The sequence below is a fragment of the Mesoplodon densirostris genome, chromosome 7, assembly GCF_025265405.1.
Source record: "Mesoplodon densirostris isolate mMesDen1 chromosome 7, mMesDen1 primary haplotype, whole genome shotgun sequence".
Taxonomy (NCBI): Eukaryota; Metazoa; Chordata; class Mammalia; order Artiodactyla; family Ziphiidae; genus Mesoplodon; species Mesoplodon densirostris.
Window position 1 is genome coordinate 55,317,787 of NC_082667.1, and position 13,877 is coordinate 55,331,663.

Consider the following 13,877-nt stretch of genomic DNA (forward strand, 5'->3'; position numbering starts at 1 on the left):
TGCCTTCTATTTGTCTTGCCTGCTCAGTGTTCTTTTCTTTTCTCTCATTTCTTGCCATCTTTTGCATTGACTCGTTTAAAAAAATTCTCTCCTCCACCCCTTTTTTTATTAGCTTGGGAGTTATACATTCTTTTACACTTCTTTTACTGGTTATATCCTAGATATTACATGAATTCTCAACTGATCAAAGTCAAGTGTTAAATGGTACAGTTTCTCTTTTGAACAATGTGAGGACTTTAGCTTCATTTATCCACCTTCCTGACTTATATGTGTGAATGCAGTTTTATGGTTTTTTAAAAAATTAATTTATTTATGGCTGTGTTGGGTCTTCGTTTCTGTGCGAGGGCTTTCTCTAGTTGTGGCAAGTGGGGGCCACTCCTCATCGCGGTGCGCGGGCCTCTCACTATCGCGGCCTCTCTTGTTGTGGAGCACAGGCTCCAGACGCGCAGGCTCAGTAATTGTGGCTCACGGGGCCAGCTGCTCCGTGGCATGTGGGATCTTCCCAGACCAGGGCTCGAACCCATGTGTCCTGCATTGGCAGGCGGACTCTCAACCACTGCGCCACCAGGGAAGCCTCAGTTTTATGTTTTAATTCTCCATTTTTCACTCTGGAAGACATTGTTATTTTCTACAGGCAATATTCATTTAAGTTTACCTATGTATTTATTATTTACCCACACGTATTTATCATTGCTTTTCTTTCCTTCTTGTATCTGTGACTGTTTATTCATCTGGGATTATTTTCCTTTTGGCTGAAGAATACCCTCTGATATTTCCATTTATTGTGAGTTTACTGGTGGCACTCAGTGACAAATTCTTTGTGTTTGTTTGTATGGAAAAGTTTTAAGTTTTACGTCCATTCTTTTTTTGGGGGGCCATGCTGCATGGTTTGTGGGATCTTAGTTCCCCAACCAGCCACTGAACCTGGGCCACAGCAGTGAAAGTGCCGAGTCCTAACCACTGGGCTGCCAGGGAATTCCCTTTACGTCCCTTCTTTTTTTAAAAAAAATTTATTTTATTTTATTTATTTTTGGCTGCTTTGGGTCTTTGTTGCTGTGCATAGGTTTTTCCTCTAGCTGCGGCGAGTGGAGGCTACTCTTCGTTGTGGTGGGTGGGCCTCTTATTGTGGTGGCTTCTCTTGTGGAGCATGGGCTCTAGGCGCTCAGGCTTCAGTAGTTGTGGCTCATAGGCTCTAGAGCACAGGCTTAGTAGTTGTGGTGCATGGGTTTAGTTGCTGCATGGCATGTGGGATCTTCCTGGACCAGGGCTTGAACCAGTGTCCCCTGCATTGGCAGGTGTATTCTTAACCACTGTGCCACCAGGGAAGCCCCTACCTCCCTTCTTGAAGGATGTTTTTGCTGTGTGTAGAATTTTAGATTGGCTGTTTTTCTTTATTTGTTTGTTTGTTTTTAGTACTTTAAATATATCATTGTATTGTTTCCATTGAGAAGTCACATGTCAGTCATTATTTATCCCTTTGAGGTGTAATCTGTCTTCTTTTTCTTCGTCTGCTTTTAGGAGTTTTTGCTTCTTATGGTTTTCAGCAGTTTTTCTGTCATGTGCCTAAATATGGATTTCTTTTCATTTATCCTACTTAGGGTTCATAGTATTTGTTTTATTCTATGTGGCTTTGTACTTCTAATCAGAAAGGTTCTTGTCCATTATTTCTTCAAATTTTGCTTTTCTCTCATTCTCTTCCTCCTCTCCTTTTGGGACTCCAATTATATGTATGATAACCATCTCATTTTATCCTATTACCTTCTTTTCTGAATTTTCTTTCTTTTGTCTTTTGGTGCTTAATTCTGGACCTGTCTTCCAGTTCACTAATTCTGTCTTCACCTTGTCTAATCTGCTCCTAAACCTATCTGTTGTTTCTTAATTTCATTTATTGCTTTTTATCATTTCTATAATTTTCTTTTTAAAAAAAAGTTTTAGTTCTCTGGTGAATTCCCAATTTTGACTTTTATCTCTTTGAACATGCTAAGCAGAGTTAGAGTCTTTGTCTGATTACTTCAGTAAATGGAGTGCCTGTGGCTATGTCTTATCATTTTTATTCATGTCATATGATCCCCTAGTGTGCCTTTTTTCTTATTGTATTAGGCAGTTTATTTCTAAAATTGTTTGTAAAAATAATTTGAGGCTTAGGATGACTTAATTTTTGTCCAGAGAGGATTTGTTTCTATTTTTCCAGGAAGACCTTATTCTTGTTTTAGGAATTGAGGTGATTCAAAGATGAGCTGCAGTCTCTACCAAAGTCTGTGTATTTTAATTTTATTCTCACTTATATTATTGTAGCATTTGGGGATCCTAATCCAAAGTGATCAGGTTTATTAGGCTACCACTGCTCATCCTCCTACTCTCAGCCTTATATACTAGCCATTGTGCCCCTACCCTTACCTGGCTGTTGGAAGCACTGCTTACTTTGCCTCTTACATATCCATCCCCTCACCTCCCACAGTTGGCAGACGTCTCCAGAAAAAGCAGCCCAAACTGCTTTGGAGAACCTTCTTGGGGCTGTGACCTTCCTTGCATGATCCTGATTCTTTAATTCTTATTTATCTTTTTTCTTTCAAATATCTTCAAATACACACACAAGTATATATGCACATATACACATACATATATACATACGTATGTGTATATACATTTACACACTTGTATATGTGCATGTGTATATGCATGTACACACACATATGTTTTTCTTTTTTGGCATCCATAGTACTATTCTAGTTTTCCTTAGTGGGAAGGTTGTTCTGTATTATCTAGCCTGCCCCTAACGTAAGTGGGAGTCTTGGCATTGTCTTTTGCTGGACTATTGAGGTATACTCTTTTTTTGTGTGTGTGTATTAATTTTTATTTAATTTATTAAAAGAATGAATGGAAAGATGAATAATTCTTTGGAACCATTCAAATTCTTTTGTTGTTCTATAATTTTTTAAAACAAATACTCCTTTTTTATTTTTTGCTGCTCAAAGGATTAATTTTTTTTTCAGAAATATGGAATGCTTCATGAATTTGTGTGTCATCCTTGCATGGGAGCCATGCAGATTTTCTCTCTATTGTCCCAGTTTTAGTATATGTGCTGCCAAAGTGAGCACCGCAATTACTCTTAATTTGTCTCTCTGGCTACTTTTGCCCCTTCCAATCCAATCATTATATTGAGGCTAGTTTGGTATTTCAAAAATTTGAATCTGTTTCTGTCACTCTCCTCGTTATAGTTTTTCAAAGGATTTTTATTGTTCTTAGGACAAAGGCTATTCATTTGTTTATTCAACAGTGAACAAATATGTATTGAATTCCTGCTACATTCTGGGCACTATCAGAGGCACTTGCCATAATTCTCAAAAAGTTGTGGCACCTGCTTGCCTCTGTAGCCGCATTTCATGGTAGTCTACATTTTAGCCACATTGCCCCCTTTTTCAATTCTGGAAGCTGTGGTGTTCTTTCATGACTGAGAGCATTCATTTATTCTTTTCTCTCTGCCTCAAATTAAAGTCTGTGTTTGTTATATTATATGCTTTCGTAGAACTCTTTACTTTTCCTTTACAGTACAACTTTGTAATTGTGTATTTGGACATTACTTGACAACTGTCTGCCTTGCCCATTAAAACTTAAAGTTCCATGAGGGCAGTGTATCCCCATGGCCAAACACAGTGGCTCCTTGTAAGTACTCAGGAAATCCTGTTGAACAGATGATGGATGAATTATTTAATTCACCGAGTGAATTAAGTAGGACACGTGGCTTTTCCTTTTCCTATACTCTTCCCTTTATTTTTATCAGAATGTACGAAGTGCTTTCTGGGCATTCTGCTTGTCACTTTAGCAGCTCACAGGTTGGTTGGGGAAACAGACACAATCACATAATACACTGGTAATACACAGTGCACTGGTGAGGGGCATGATAAGGGATTGCATCAGGCTTCTTGGGTGGTCCAAGGGGAAGGGCACTCTTGTCCAGTTCAGGCATCAGAGACAAACTTCCTGGGGTTGCTGACACCTGAGGGGCAGGAGGGAGTGTGTGTGGGAGGCAGGGAGAGCAATTTAGGCAGAGGAGCAATCTGAGCAGAAGTACCGAAGCTTGAAGCCTCATGACATCACTGGTGGGGAATTGTGGGAGCTGACATATGGGACAGTCTTGGCAGGCCGTTGTGGCGTGCTCAGCAGCTCAGGCTTCTTTCTGTAGGAAACTGGAAGCTTTTGAAGGGTTATGAATGTTTGTGTGGAGTTTTAAATTTAACATTCTTTTAAAAACCCCAACTGTAGCATTTATTGTAACAATTCAAGCAGTATAGAAGTGTTTAAAATAAAGAATGAGACTTGCCTCTGCAAATAAAAAAGTTAGAAAACAAAATACACTCTCCAGAGATTACTCTGGAGAGAATCACTGTAACAGATATGTATGCATTCTTAAATGCAGCATTTTAGAATCTTCCATATTCTGGATTTGCAATATTCTTCTGCCTGGAATGCTGCTTCCCCAAAACTTCCTATTGCTCTCTGTCTCACTCAGTTAAGTGTCCATTCAAAAGTCGTATCCTTAGAGTGGACTTTCCTCACTGTCCTGTCTATAATAGCCTCTCCACATTACTCTTTAACCTCTTACACACGTCGTTTTTCTTCAGAATGCTTACCATCTGAAATTACATATTTTCTTTTGCCAGTCTTTATTTTGAAATTTTTTATTCTTTTTGGCCGAGCCACACAGCTTGCACGATCATAGTTCCCCGACCAGGGATTGAACCTGGGCCCATGGCGGTGAAAGCACCAAGTCCTAACCACTGGACCACCAGAGGATTCCCTCTTTCGCCAGTCTTATCCACTTGAATATAAGCGCTACGAGAGCAGGGGTTGCTTCTGTTTTATTCACCATTGTATCCCCAGCAGCTAGATTGATGCTTGGCACATAGTAGATACTCCTTGAATGTTTGTTGAATGAGTAAATTAATTTGCATTTTAGATAGAATAAGTACTTTCATGTGATTTTTCTAAAAAGTTAACTTTTTTTTTGTAAATTTACAAACATACACAAAAGGAGAGAAAATAATATGAGCCTTCCAGTGTTCCTTATCCAGCTTCAACAGTTATCAACATTTTGCTCTTCTTGTTTGGTGCATTCCCCTACTTTTTTGGGGGTGGGGCAAATCCCAGGCAACATATCATTTTACCTATAAACAATTATCTGTGTTTAACAAATTAGGACTTTTTTTTAGGACTTAAAAAAATGACACTTAACAACAATCCTTAATAGTGTATAATACCTAGTCCATGTTCAGCTTTCACTGATTGTCTTAAAGTCTTTTTACAGTTGGTTTGTTTGAGCAGGATTCACACATTGCATTTGGTTAGTTTAGCTGTCCTTTTCAGTTTCTTTTAAACTATAGCATTCCCTCCCCCCACCACCTTTTCTTTCCCATGATATTTATTGTTTAAAAATCAGGCATTTTACCCTGTGGAATTTCCCATATTCTGGGCTTGGTGATTGCATCCTTATTTTTCACGTGTTTTTTATTTGCTCTTTATGGTACCTATCGGAGTACCATATTCATAGGGATTCAGTTCAGGTTTTATTACCCTCCACATGAAAGGACTGATGATCAGAGAGGAAGCAAGGAAGGGCATTAATATTTGATTGCCTTCTGTATGCCCATTTCTGTGTGAGTTGTTTTCCTCTCAGTAGCCATTTGAGGTTGTTATTAGCCCCATTTCACAGATGAGACTTAAGAAGTTAATTAGCTTGTTCAAGACATACAGCTATTACATAGTGAGTCCAGGCTTCACACCTCAATCTGGCTGATTTCAAAGCCCTTTCTCCTTCTGCTGCACTCCACAGCTTAAGTTCCCAAGAAGATGACTTTCCCAAGGTTGAACATATGGTAAGTGGTGTGCCAGGATTCAGGGTCTTCTGACTGCGTATCTTTTGTCCCTTCTCCTGCTTCAGGCCTTCTTCTTGTGCCCAGTTACCACCTTAGAAACTGGGGTCACATCTAGAAGGCACTTCATCTTTTGAGCATACATTTAAGCAATTTTGTCCTTGGGACAGAAATGCTTACTTAATCTTAGCATTGGCAAGGTACTTTTTTTTTTTCAATTTTACCTATGTTTATTGAACATCTGTCTACTTAGCGCCAGATATTATGCTACATACTTGTGATATGGTGATGAACAAAAAGACATGTTCCTTTCTGTCTTTGGGGGAAATTTCTCACCATAGGAATCTTGGTGCGAATTAGAGACCACCTCCCGATATAGAGGCTAAATGGGCCACGCTAACTCATTTCTTAGTCTCTCTTGCCCTGGACCCTAGACCCAGGACCTAGACCCAGACAATGATTCACCTGCCCCAGACTTTTCTTTAAAACATTTATTTATTTATTTACTTGGCTGCGCCGGGTCTTACTTGTGGCACGCAGGATCTTTGTTGCTGCATGCAGGATTTTTAGTTGCATCATGCGGGATCTAGTTCCCTGACCAGGGATTGAACCTGAGCCCACTGCATTGGGAGCACAGTCTTAACCACTGGACCACCTGGGAAGTCCCATCACCTGCCCCAGACTTCTGATCAGGATCTGGTGATCCAAAAAAACACAGGTAGAACGAAAATTTCTTTCTGGTGATAGCAGTAGTAGCTGCAGCACCCAATTTCTGAGGGCTCCAAAAACAGTGGTGCTGACAGCAATGTTGAGTGCCCAGTGCTGGCAGTGTTGGTGGTCCAAGTTGCTGCAACTCATGTCTAATGTGACTGCAAAGTGGAGGAAAGTTACTTTTAATCCCCAAAGCACACTTCTCATTAGAAGTTAATGACATCAGGAAGATTCCCATTCACTTTGCAGTATTTAGGTGTAACATACAGATTGAGAAAAACTTTCTGTCCCCAAAGCATATAAAGTTAATTTTTCAGAAATAAAGCTTAAGAATACTTGTTGACTCTGTTTTGAAATATTAGTTTCCCATGTTCCTGAGAGTAGAGCATCAATGTAATAATAGCTTCTTTTGTTTCAGGAGAATGATCCATCTGTGAGACTGAAAATTGCATCCTTGTTGGGTTTACTGTCAAAGACTGCAGGATTTTCACCAGACTGCATTATGGATGATGCCATTAACATCCTGCAGAATGAAAGTAAGTTGCAATTTAAAAGCTATATAGGGAATTCCCTGGCTGTCCTGTGGTTAGGACTGAGCTGCCACTGCAGGGGGCATGGGTTTGATCCCTGGTTGGGGAACTAAGACCCTGTATGCTGCACAGTGTGGCCATAAAAAAAGAAAAAGCTGTATAATTAGACCAGAAATCTTTAGTTCCTTTTGTATACAATGTAGAACAAAATTTTGTTGTGTTGGTGGTTATTGAAAAGGAATTTGAGGATGATTCAATAAAACCATGTACATATATTTATACTAGAGTTAAAATACAGGTTTGTCTCTTAATAGCTATCATTTATTGATCTCTACTAATTGCCATATACTTAAGGTAGTTTACATATGACATAAGGTAGATACTATTGTCCCTATTTTATAGGCTGGGAAACTGAAGCTCAGAGAAGTTAACTAACTTGTTCAAGGTTACATAGTATGTGACAGAGTTGATGTTTTGTTGACTGTGCCTACTAACTCAGAAACTGTGGGAGGTGCTGCCCTGGTCATGGGGTTCCCCACAATTTACTTCCTATAAAGGCAACATCTCCCAAGTCTCATATGTTGTTGCCTTTTCTGTTTGTTCCTTGTTGATGCCCACTAAAATTATTCTCAGTGTTTAGGTGAAAAGGAAAACTATTTTACCTTAAAAAAAATTTTTTTTGATTATCTAGTTTTATTTATGTACAAGATTTTCTTATAGGGTTAGTGCCTCATTGCCTTGATATTTATTCTAAAATTAAATAAAATGAAATCCTTTGTGGCTGTTCCTGAAAGTACTATAGTTTTGTTTGAATTGTTTGTAGTTTCAAAAAATAGTTTTATTTCATTTTAGGGTATACATATTTAAACAAATATGATTATTTACATATTGGACAACATTTAGTCTATCAACTTGAGGTTATGAGAGTAATAAAGGTCCAGTGAACTTGAGACAGTCTGAATTCACTTATTGTACAACTGTTTAATGATAACAAATATCTTATATAAGTGGCCCATGGGTTGAAGTTGAGAATTTTTTATTTTGTTAGAAGCAACTTTAAATTTTACCTGTATTGAATTTTGACCCAAGACTTTTAATTCACAGGAAACAATAAAAATATATTTTAAAAAAATTTTTGGCATTTATTGAAATGCCAGTGTAATGACATTAGGGAGAAATTTAAAAAATATTCCTACTACTATCATAAAACAATTTGATGGTGGTGGAGTCAAGACGGCAGACTAGGAGGACACGGAGTTTGCATCTCTGCACAGCTAGGGCACCTACCAGGCACTGGTTGGGGACCACAGACATCGAAGGGGACGGTAGGAACCCCCGAGTGACTGGGTAGGACATGTGGGGGAGTGAGGGGGAAGGAGAAGTGGAGATGGGATGCTGGGGGGAGGGGAGGGGTTCCCAGACCAGGTGGGGCCCACCCATGGTTAGCGGATCAACAGGGACAGGAGAGACCCTCGGGAGAGGGGAGGAATGGAAGGGAGCACAGCCAGCATTTCCCTGCCCACTTGGGCCCATGGGGAGCCTGCTGAGGTCCTGGGCCTAATCCTCCGCCCTCGGAGGTCCAGCAGTGCTGAGCCTAAGCTCTGTCCACCCCCCCCACCCAGGGCCTTACCTCTGAACTCCGAACTCTGCACCCCAGGGCCCCCCTCAGGCCGTGCTGCCTTTCCCCACAGGTGCTATGCCTAGGCTCCCCCCCACTAAACCCCACCCCCGCCTAAGTTCCGCCCCTGCCTAAGCTCTGCCCCCACAGCCAAGGGTTTTTTTTTTTTTTTTTTTAGGTTGTGTTTCTGTTTTACCTTGTTGTTGTTGATTCATTTATATTTTTATTTTTCTAATTTTATTTTATTCTTTATAGTTTGTTATTCTGCTCCTTTTGGCTTGTTCCCCCCCCTTTTTTTTCTTTTTTCTGTTGTGGTTCTGTTTCACCTTGTTGTAGTTGTTTCACTTATATTTTTCGTAATATATTTTTGGTTTTTCTAATTTTATTTTATTTTTTATTTCTGTTATTGTACTACTCCTTTTTTTTTTTTTTCTTTTTGCGGTACGTGGGCCTCTCACTGTTGTGGCCTCTCCCGTTGCAGAGCACAGGCTCCGGACGTGCAGGCTCAGCGGCCATGGCTCACGGGCCTACCCGCTCCGCGGCATGTGGGATCTTCCCGGACTGGGGCACGATCCTGTGTCCTCTGCATTGGCAGGCGGACTCTCAACCACTGCGCCACCAGGGAAGCCCCTGTACTGCGCGTGTGTGTGTGTGTGTGTGTGTGTGTGTGTGTGTGTGTGTGTGTGTGTGTGTGTGTGTGTGTGTGTGTGTGTGTGTGTGTGTGTGTGTGTGTGTGTGTGTGTGTGTGTGTGTGTGTGTGTGTGTGTTTCCTATTGCTATGCTGCGTGGCTTGCAGGATCTTGGTTCCCAGACCGGGGGTTGGGGCTGAGCTCCTTGGTGGGAGTGCCGAGTCCAAACTGCTAGACTAACAGAGAACCTCAGACCCCAGGGAATATTAATTGCAGTGAGGTCTCCTGGAGGTCCTCATCTCAGCACCAAGACCCGGCTCTACCCAACTGCCTGCAAACTCCAGTGCTGGACGCCTTAGGCCAAACAACCAGTAAGGCAGGAATACAGCCCCATACATCAGAAAAAATGAGGCGACAGAAAAATCTGTTACAGACAAAGGAGCAAGGTAAAAACCTACAAAACCAAATAAATGAAGAGTTAATAGGCAACTTACCTGAAAAAGAATTCAGAGTCATGATAGTAAAGGTCCAAAATCTCAGAAATAGAATGGAGGCACGGATTGAGAAAATACAAGAAATGTTTAACAAAGACCTAGAAGAACTAAGGAACAAACAAACAGTGATGAACAACACAATAACTGAGATGAAAAATGCACTAGAAGGAATCAGTAGTAGAGTAACTGAGGCAGAACATTAAGTGAGCTGGAAGATTGAATGGTGGGAATAACTGCAGAGGAGCAGAATAAAGAATAGAGTCAGCTGGTAGGCTCCACTCTAAGATGATCCTTTATGTCTTTGGAGGACTGTTAAATATTAGTGTTTTTTGCTGTTTTTCTGTGGGACCCATCAGCTTTTGACTCTCCTGCTAGGAAGACAGAGAAATGCCTTGCTGCTATGGTTTTTTTTTAGCCAAAGCAACTGAAGGGAGCTAGGGAGAGGGAGGGAGTCTCATTTTCAATATGTTGATTATCTCTTAATCTTCTCTTCTTTATTATATTTCCTCCCTGTCCTCACCTAGTATTCCCCAAATTAGATCCTTTCCGTCCTAATTTTTATAGAGAACAAACCTCCTGTTTCAGTGGTCACTTGGTTATATAGGATAGGGAAGGAGGCAGGGGTCCAACTACTTCTTATAGACCCTTCAAACAAATCCCTGCTTCATCCCTGTTTTGGGGTGTTTTTTGGTTGTCTTTTTTAAAATCTACAGTTCCTGAATCTTTCTGGGCGTATGGCTAGAATTTATTTGCTCTGTCGCGACACCCTCCTCAGTAGGCATTTAGTATTAGATTTCTCAGTTTTGCCATAGACTTTTTTTTTTTGATTTATTTATTTTTTGGCATACTAAGTATTTTTTTAACATCTTTATTGGAATATAATTGCTTTACAATGGTGTGTTAGTTTCTGCTTTATAATGAAGTGAATCAGCTGCACACACACACACATATATATATATATATATATATATATATATATTCCCATATCTCCTCCCTCTTGTGCCTCCCTCCCACCCTCCGTATCCCACCCCTCTAGGTGGTCACAAAGCACCGAGCTGCCATAGACTTTTTTTTTTTTTTTCTTTTTTGCGGTACGTGGGCCTCTCACTGTTGTGGCCTCTCCCGCTGCGGAGCACAGGCTCCAGACGTGCAGGCTCAGCGGCCGTGGCTCACAGGCCCAGCCGCTCCGCGGCATGTGGGATCTTCTCGGACTGGGGCACGAACCCGTGTCCCCTGCATTGGCAGGCGGACTCTCAACCACTGCGCCACCAGGGAAGCCTGCCATAGACCTTTTAACTGCTTTCCGTCTCTGAAAAATTTGTTGACTTTTCTCATCTTTTTACCTTTCTTCTCCTGTTTTCTTTGTCCTTGTAAGTTTATACCTTTTAAATTTCTTTACGCTTATATGTTAATGAGGTTTTAGGAAAGAATTAGTGATAAACAGATGTGTTCAATCTATTGTGTTTTACTGGAAGTCTTAGTAAGAGGTGATTTAACCAGTGTTTTCTGAGCTTTAGTCATTTATATATCATACCATTTTTGACATATTTGTTTCACATCTATATATGGTTTACTTAATTTTTTAAGTGGACAATTATTTTTTAGTTAAATAAAATTAATTTAAAGAGACTATATTAGTAAAGGTAAAGGGAAATTAATGTCATCAACATAATAACTGCAATTTTTATTTTGTTCATTAAAATATGTACAAGCATACCTCTGAGATACTGCGGGTTCTGTTCCAGACCACCACAGTAAAGTGAATATCACAATAAAGCAAGTCACACAAGTTTTTTGATTTCCCGGTGCAGATAAAAGTAATGTCTACACTATACTGTAGTCTATTAAGTGTGCAATAGTATTATGTCTAAAAAGAATGTACTACCTTAATACTGTATTGCTAAAAAATGTTAACCATAATCTGAGCCTTTAGTGAGTCATTGTCTTTTTGCAATAGTAATATCAAAGATCATTGATCACAAATCACCATAACAAATATAATAATGAAAGTTTGAAATATTTCAAGAACTACCAAAAGGTGACAGAGACATGAAGTGAGCAGTGCTGTTGAAAATGGCACTGATAGACTTGCTGGATGCAGGGTTGAGGCAAACCTTCAATTTGTAAAAAATGTAGTACAGTATCTTCAAAGTGCAATAAAGTGAAGCACAGTGAAACAAGGTATGCCTCTACAAGGTTATTAATATAAAAATGATTTTCCTAATGCCACCTAAATCCTCTTGTATACCACTAGCATTATAAGAGCCGTATTTTGGAACAAAGAAGAGAATTTAGACAAAGAAGAGAATCTGGCTAAGGTGATTGATAGTGATTCACTTAGAATTGGCTGTTTGCCCATTTATTAAGCATCTGTTGGGCATATAATGAGTCGCGCTAGATTCTGAGAATACAAAGGTGAATAAAACACAGTCCTTGCCCTTAAGGATCTTTCAGTCTCCTGGTTTTGTCTGATATGCAAATAAATAAGTATCGTAAAGTGTTACAGCTGATTCAGTGGAAGCATGAGGAAGAAATGGTCAATTTTTTTAGGGGAAGAAGGAAAAGCACCATACAGGAGGTGACACTTCAGGATTAGTAGGTGCTCCCTGGGGAGTAGGGTTGAAAATGGAGTTGGATGTAGATGAAGGCATTCTAGCTAGGGAAGTTGGCCTGAGCAAATTATAAGTAATTGGGGAAAAGGGTGCTAGAGGAGACCTGAAAGAGAGGCTAGAAAAGTAGGGCGGGCTAGACATCATGGCGGGACTGGTATGTATGTATGTATGTATATATGTATGTATGTATATATGCATGCCCTGCTAAGGAATTTAGACTTTATCTTGAAGGCAATGAAAAGCCCTTGAATTAGTCAAGCACTAAACATTTTTGGAGCACTATGTGCCATCCTGTGGAGGACTCAAATTTTTAGACATGATCCCTATAGGAACTTAGTTGAAGGGAATCAGGGATCAAATAGTAGAACCCAGCTGACAAAAATCTACATTCTTTACCCAAGTAAATTTAGTTTCTATAGTGATCTCCTTTTGAAATTCTAAAACCCAACTTTCCATCTTCCTTTCTAGAGTCTCATCAAGTCCTAGCTCAGCTGTTGGACACTTTGCTTGCAATTGGCGCTAAACTCCCAGACAATCAAGCTATCCAGATGCGATTAGTTGATGTAGCCTGCAAGGTAAGAATATAATCGTTAGACACAGGGTTGCATCTTTCTTGAACAGTTTTGCATTATCTGGAGAGGTGATATGAGCTGTAAGATCTGCTTACCTCCATCCTAAATCTATAACTGAGAATTGCCAAGGACTCTTAATGGTTTAAAGAGCTGCCTCATTTTTTTGTTTCTTGATGTTGGATTAGGAATGAAGTTGAGTAACTTGTTATAAAATGAACTTCCTCATCCTCCCAAAAGAAATGAAAATAATCATAGGAACTACCATGTATCCTGTACCTAATATATGTACTCTGCTTATTATGGTACTTTGTACCCAGTTTTTCATTTGTTCCTCATAGTCCTTTAAGGAAGTGCTATTATACCTCTTTTACTAAGGTGGGAATTGAGGTTGGAGAAGTTTAGTTTCCCCAAGTTTTCACAGTTAGGAAGTTGCAGAACCAGGGCATAAACTCCTTTTTCTGATTCCAAAGCCCATATTCTTTTTATGATACTTTGTTGCCTCAGTAAACAGACCAACTAGACAAAAGTCTTTCGGAAAATTTTTTTATCTGATTATAAAAAATTGTATGTACATTAGTTATGCTTTTTTTTTTTTTTTTTTTTTTTTTTGGTGCAGTACGCGGGCCTCTCACTGTTGTGGCCTCTCCCGCTGCGGAGCACAGGCTCCGGACGTGCAGGCTCAGCGGCCATGGCTCATGCGCCCAGCTGCTTTGCGGCATGTGGGATCTTCCCGGACCGGGGCACGAACCCGTGTCCCCTGCATTGGCAGGTGGACTCTCAACCACTGCACCACCCGGGAAGCCCAGTTGTGCCTTTTGACTTAATTTGGAGCTTTTTATTA

At 40.0% G+C, this 13,877-nt stretch overlaps 1 protein-coding gene and 2 non-coding genes across 5 annotated transcripts in view; 1 reads left to right on the forward strand and 2 right to left on the reverse strand.

Moving 5' to 3' along the window:
* The window catches only part of INTS4 (integrator complex subunit 4), a 123,757-nt gene that overhangs the window by 13,800 nt on the left and 96,080 nt on the right, over positions 1-13,877 (forward strand). For all 3 annotated transcript variants that reach the window (XM_060105020.1, XM_060105023.1, XM_060105021.1), the window contains 2 exons: positions 7,000-7,117; positions 12,933-13,039. In XM_060105020.1, coding sequence (XP_059961003.1) covers positions 7,000-7,117; positions 12,933-13,039 — 225 coding nt within the window. The remainder of the gene's footprint in view (positions 1-6,999; positions 7,118-12,932; positions 13,040-13,877) is intronic.
* LOC132494565 (U6 spliceosomal RNA) lies at positions 2,992-3,098 on the reverse strand. The gene has a single exon (XR_009533139.1). It is a non-coding gene; the product is annotated as a U6 spliceosomal RNA (small nuclear RNA).
* On the reverse strand, positions 4,721-4,794 carry TRNAE-UUC (transfer RNA glutamic acid (anticodon UUC)). The gene has a single exon. It is a non-coding gene; the product is annotated as a tRNA-Glu (tRNA).